This window comes from Diplotaxodon limnothrissa, linkage group LG23, assembly GCF_057381915.1.
Source record: "Diplotaxodon limnothrissa isolate DT_005_m linkage group LG23, D_limnothrissa_male_GT1.1, whole genome shotgun sequence".
Taxonomy (NCBI): domain Eukaryota; kingdom Metazoa; phylum Chordata; class Actinopteri; order Cichliformes; family Cichlidae; genus Diplotaxodon; species Diplotaxodon limnothrissa.
This window is the reverse complement of record NC_140617.1, coordinates 15,382,059-15,388,357: the sequence shown is the minus strand read 5'-3', so window position 1 is coordinate 15,388,357 and position 6,299 is coordinate 15,382,059. Positions and strand designations below refer to the sequence as shown.

Sequence of the window (6,299 nt, the reverse complement as noted above, 5' to 3'; positions counted from 1 at the left end):
AACTACGCGTGAACCAGTCATGGTTACATTACCTCCAAATAGCCCTTTAGAAAGTGAAAACTAAAAAATATTTATTATAGTTTGTTTTGTGAGTGAATATAATTTCAGTCATTTTTCATTATTTCAAGCCTAATATGGGACTCTCGTGCAATATACGGGAAGCTATAGCTCCCATTTTATCAATAAATGAGGTCAATAACTGTGAATCTTCTTTTTAAATTCCTAACATAAACTATGAATCCAGAAGGTGGATTGTGTTGTCTACAGTCTTATATTATCATACGATTTATTTATTTATTTTGTGGTTGAAAGAAAATGCTAGCAAGGGTCCATATTGTGGTCTGCTAACCACTGGTTCAGACCACTTAAAAAATCAAGTGCAGATCCCAAAGTTGTATGTCATGCTGACTGTTGGAAAGATGTATTTAAGAAGATAGGCATCTAATGTATCAAATGTATAAGTTGGCTATTTTTTTAACAGAAAACAGAAAGTCTGAGGTCTAAATTTAAAAAGACAGCATGTTTGTTGCTGAGAAAGTCCCTGCAGGCATATACAGTACTATCCAGAAGTCTTGATACACCCCTCCTTTCTTTATATTTTGCTTCCAAGGAGTCAGACTTTCTTGTCGTTTTCAAAATGGTCTTGAGAAATACATCTCCAGGCTTTCTGAAGGTCTTTCAAAGTGTTCCTTATGAATATTGGCTGCTTTTTACACTCATTTTCATTCCAGTTCTTCTACCTGACCATTTTCAGATGAAACTTTTTGTATGTTAAGCAGCTTAAGACCTGTACTTGACCTATGAATCATTCAAAGGCATCTACCTCAACAACTAGTTATGTGTCTACATATAACAGTCAGTCAGCTTAGCAAAGAACCAATTCTCAAAGGTGCACTTTGCTACAAACGGCCTGTTACAAAAACACATAATTTCTTCCTCTCATTTTTTGGAGACGGGTTTTCTGTTGATCATTGCAGCTAGGATTGTCCCACAGATGCAAATGATACGATTCTGTACTGGAGCACGGCTAGATTAACCTCATAATGTGCCCTGGAGCAAAATGTTAAGTTCATAATTTCCCCAGGCAACCAGGTACCCGAATGAAGAGCTGAAATAAATGCTTAATCAAAATAATAATTAACTGACAAAAATTAATTAGGAACATTTGATAATCTGATAGCGTCTTCTCAGTAGTGAACATATGCTGGTTTCCAAATTTTCTGTTACTCTTACATAGAAAAACAAATCCTCTCAAAGTTACAGTGGATCTGTTATGATGGTCATCTCAGACACAAAAACTCTGGCTCTAAGAGACCCACCCATCTTCTGCTTATGAGGGGCAACCAGTCAGAGGAAATATAGCTGGCAGTGATGGTGGAGGGACTACCTTCAAAGGGACAGGAGCTAAAATGACTTGTTTCAGACCGAGGATGATTTAAAGGGCTGGACCAAGGAGTATAAAATAATGATTATTTCAAAATGTGAATCATGCAAATCCACATTAGTAGAGTTAAACAGCAAAAACGGTTTGCTTTCGAAAGTGGATGAACTGAGATACCACAACTAGGCCCAGTATAAGATAAAGATTATTTTGAACTGTGAGTCATGCGAAGTAGAGCACAAGAATATAAAAATGTTGTACATATGAACATAATATGCACAATGTAATATGCAGTTTTCTTCTTCTTCTTCTTCTTTTTTTTTAGAACTGTATACATTAATCAATCAATTATCAAAGAAAATTCTCCATACTTCAGTGTGACTTTTGCTGCACAACAAATAACTTCAGTAGAAACTGGCACATGTGGGGCATTTGAGCAGTTGTATTGAAGATTTACAAAAAAAAAGAAAAAAAAAAGATTACAACCAGGGGCGTTTTTAGCCCATTTCAAAGCACCCCCAAATATTTCTTACTTTTTTTGTTGTTGTTCCAGCTCGCCTCTCCCCTATTCTGGCTCTAGCCCCTTTCTGCCAGAGCGGTGGTGGCTGAGATGCAGCGGAGCAGAGGTGTAAGTGCCTGGCTTAAAACAGGACATGTTAGCTGCATTTAACCTTCAGTTACTCTTTACATAGGTAGGAGTCGGACCATGTTTCTTTTTAGCTGAAAAACATTACACCCAGGTAACCTGCTGTGTTGAAAACGTGTTTTCTGACTATGTTTGCTACCCTACAATCCGTCCTGCTCTGTAGTAAATTCAGCGACATTTGACCGTCCTGTTGCTCCCATTGAAATTTATATAGCCTATTTAAAATCGAAAACTTGTTACCACTGGTTATTTTGTCATATGTACATGTGCCGATATTAAACCCAAGGTAGTAACTAGCTAACTGAGTGTTATAAATCCCACAATATTAATTTCAATAGTACTGTACTATATTTACATGTGTAGCACGTAGGTGTGGTAAAGCATTGCAGCACAGCATGTAAGACAGTGTCAAACAACAGAACTGCTCAGTGTTGCTAAATCTTTTAACCTCCCATAAAAACAGCAGTGTTTGCAACACCGCAATCAGCTTTTCTAGGGCGTCACTACAAGGTCCAAACCTTGTGAGATATTTCACATCATTAAATGACAAAATGCATAACATGAAACGATTTTCATGGGTTTGCAAATGCGAATTTCATCGGATTTATAGGTCACGTGTGGTAAATGGTCCCTATATGTTACCTTGCTTTAAATGATTCCCAAACATGTGAACCTTTGGGAACAGCCTGATCTTTTCAGTACACCGAGCAGTCGGTGGAGGGCGCAATGCTGTTTATCGCTTCTCCAAGGCCAGCCGACACTCATTGTGGATGAAAACTGTCGTTTTACCCACTTTGCGTGTTACAGTTTAAGCCGGTTTGTTTTGTTTAACCACGGGAGTGGCGTGTTACAGTTTAAGCCGGTTTGTTTTGTTTAACCACGGGAGTGCCTTCACGCGCTCATGTGAGAAACATGAACAAGTAGTGATTTTTTTTCTCCTTTTGTTATCTGCTGCCACAGCCACAGAGAGCAAACACACTCGCTCACACGTCTCCTCCGCGTCACGGGCTGATCACGTTTTCCTTCCACCAATCAGGTGGTTCGAGCAGGACTATAAATCCAACAGGGGACGCGGTGAGGGGCAGCAGGAATGAACAACAATAGAAACCTACACAGGAAACACACATCCATAGACTCTGTACATCTTTTAATATTTTCTTACACTTAACATTAGGTAAGTCGTTTTTTTAATTGAATCGAATCGTTTTTTAAATACTTTTAGAATTTGTGCGTGCGAGGAAAAACAATGATAGTAGTGTTAACTTGCATCTAACGTCCATTTGCGCTTGTGTTGTATTTTTCCACTTGCGCGAGCTCCTAGTAAACAGCTGTTTGTGTGAGAGCAATAGTCGATCAGGCCGGTTGATCACAGATGAACCTGTTGTATAATCAGTCGTGATGGAGATTTCAGTTGCATTTAGGTACTTAGGTGTACTTACCTGTGTTCTGTGTATATTTTTGACATCCTGCCTGCTGTTTTACACATGCCTTCATACACATTGATCTGAATTGAAGCTCATCATGCGTCCATTTATCTCTGTAGGTTTTCAGGGTCAAGAAAATGGCCACCTCAGCGAGTTCAAAACTGAACAAAGCAGTTAAACAGCAGTACATGAGCCTCCCTCAGGGGGAGAAGGTACAAGCCATGTACATTTGGATAGATGGATCTGGAGAGGGACTGAGATGTAAGACCAGAACTCTGGATTCTGAACCCAAGACAATAGAAGGTAAGATGTAGTTCCAGTATGATCAATATGATTCAGGAAAATAAAAAAGCACGGATGGCGACATGTTTTAAGAAGGTTTTTGAACAGGGTTGTTGTTGTTTTTTGCCAGATCTCCCTGAGTGGAACTTTGACGGCTCCAGCACCTACCAGTCAGAGGGTTCCAACAGTGACATGTACCTAATTCCTGCTGCCATGTTCAGGGACCCATTCAGAAAAGACCCTAATAAGCTGGTGCTCTGTGAAGTGCTCAAGTACAACCGCAAACCAGCAGGTGAGTGGAAATTTACAAACCGGGGCGTCATGAGATTTTAAGCAGTCTTAAGTTTTAGCTAATTTCTGACTCTGTTCCAACAGAGACCAACCTCCGATACACCTGTAAGAAGATTATGAACATGGTGGAAAACAACCACTCATGGTTCGGTATGGAACAAGAGTACACTATCCTGGGCACAGATGGACATCCCTTTGGTTGGCCTTCCAACGGCTTCCCCGGTCCACAAGGTGAATGTTGGCCTCTAACTTGGCTCATTTTGTTGAATTATAATACATCAGTAATCCCAGCTGAGTGTTAATGTTTAGTCTCTTTCCACTTAATCAGGGCCTTATTACTGTGGAGTCGGGGCAGATAAGGCGTACGGACGAGACATAGTGGAGGCGCACTATAGAGCTTGTCTGTATGCTGGGGTTCAGATCTATGGAAGTAATGCTGAAGTCATGCCGGCACAGGTAATTTTCCATCATGACAAAGGCAGTGTGTAAAAACCGGTAATTATTAGTGTAACTGTTAATAATGCCGCCTTTGTTGTGTTTTAGTGGGAGTTCCAGATTGGGCCTTGCGAAGGTATCGACATGGGAGACCACCTGTGGGTTGCTCGCTTCATCCTTCACAGAGTCTGTGAAGATTTTGGTGTTGTGGTGTCCTTTGACCCCAAGCCTATCCCAGGGAACTGGAATGGAGCTGGCTGCCATACCAACTTCAGCACAAAGGAGATGAGAGAGGATGGCGGGCTTAAGTAAGGATGAATTCAAAGTCAGTTAAGTTTAATAAATGAAATGTGGGTTTTTGGTGTGTTTCTAACTCTAACTCTCATCTTCAGAGTCATCGAGGAATCCATTGAAAAGTTGGCAAAAAGACACAGGTATCACATCCGGGCCTACGATCCCAAGGGTGGGCTCGACAACGCCAGACGTCTCACTGGTCGTCACGAAACCTCGAGCATTGATGAGTTCTCAGCCGGCGTGGCCAACCGTGGGGCCAGCATCCGCATTCCTCGCTCAGTGGGGCAAGACAAGAAAGGTTACTTCGAGGACCGTCGCCCATCCGCTAACTGCGATCCTTACGCTGTCACAGAGGCACTGGTGCGCACATGTTTGCTCAAAGAAGAGGGCGAAGAGCCCGCAAATTACAGCAAGTGAACGGTTTAAAACAAAAGTATCATTAGCAGTACTGTATTTAGCTCTGTCTGTTTCAAGACTCGACAAACCAATCTTTATTTTTTGAAATTTCTACTTGAAACATGAAATAATGATTTAAGTATTCCTGCATTCTTTGTGAATTCAACTGACACAAACACTGCCACATTTTGTCTTTGTGTCACAGTAGCTGATCGTTTGTATAGATGCACACTAACACAATGTGTTTAACTTGTACTAAAGGAAATTTAAGTACAGCAGAGTTTTCCTGGAGCTCATGTTACATTTCCCCAAAGGACAAAAACCCAAAGGCGTTTGAATGTTTAAGCAATCTTGGCCTCTGTCTCGATAGTGGTTGTGGATGGGTAAGGTTACTATGTAAGCCAGTTTACTTTTGTAGGTTTTATAAAACTATGCATGTCTGTTTTTATCTCTTCTTACAATTGTAATTGTTGCGCTCTTTAATAAACTGCTAACATTTTTATGTATGCCTTGTTTGCAGCTTAATCCCACACACTTCATTTTATCTGGAGTTCTATTCCAACAGGAACAAGTTCGCATGACACAGGACTGTCAGCTGACACGAATCCCTGAAATGTGACTGTTATTAAGGGAAAATGCACTGTAATGTTTAACAAACTGTGATTAATTTAGACAAATTACAGCCACACTCCCCTTCTCAGTTTAAAACCTCAAGCACAAGATTACGCTGAACCTTTAGAGTGGTTTTGGTAGGTTTATCATTTCATGTTAAAGCTTGAACACACTGATTGTGCTAAGGACATCACAGTAGATTTCACTCTAGCACAGGCCTGTCCAAAAATAGTGTGTGATTGTCTTTCTGGTCTGTTTTAATCACAAGCTTTGATAAGCTAGAGGCTTAAAGTAGGTTGAGAAAGTAAAGACAGGATTGCAGCCTTTGTACTAAAGTCTGTCTAAAGACCAGCAATTCAATGGAAAAGGGAAGGCGCTTCATTTCGAGAAGTTGTACAATACTATTTAGCTATCATAATAAAAAAGAAATGGCTCAAATTGTGTCACCATTACACAACTTGAACTAATAAGCAAGGCTGACTACTAATCTCCATTGCTCCATTAAAAAGCACATGCATACTGTACTAAGGATTCAAAT

At 40.4% G+C, this 6,299-nt stretch overlaps 1 protein-coding gene across 1 annotated transcript; it reads left to right on the top strand.

Moving 5' to 3' along the window:
• The first annotated feature begins 3,094 nt into the window (after window positions 1-3,094).
• On the top strand, window positions 3,095-5,783 carry glulb (glutamate-ammonia ligase (glutamine synthase) b). The gene is made up of 7 exons (XM_085348782.1): window positions 3,095-3,201; window positions 3,571-3,754; window positions 3,864-4,025; window positions 4,109-4,255; window positions 4,353-4,480; window positions 4,568-4,767; window positions 4,852-5,783. The coding sequence occupies exons 2-7, from the start codon at window positions 3,589-3,591 to the stop codon at window positions 5,168-5,170; spliced, it is 1,122 nt and encodes a 373-aa protein (XP_085204908.1). The 5' UTR covers window positions 3,095-3,201; window positions 3,571-3,588; the 3' UTR covers window positions 5,171-5,783.
• Window positions 5,784-6,299: the final 516 nt, after the last annotated feature.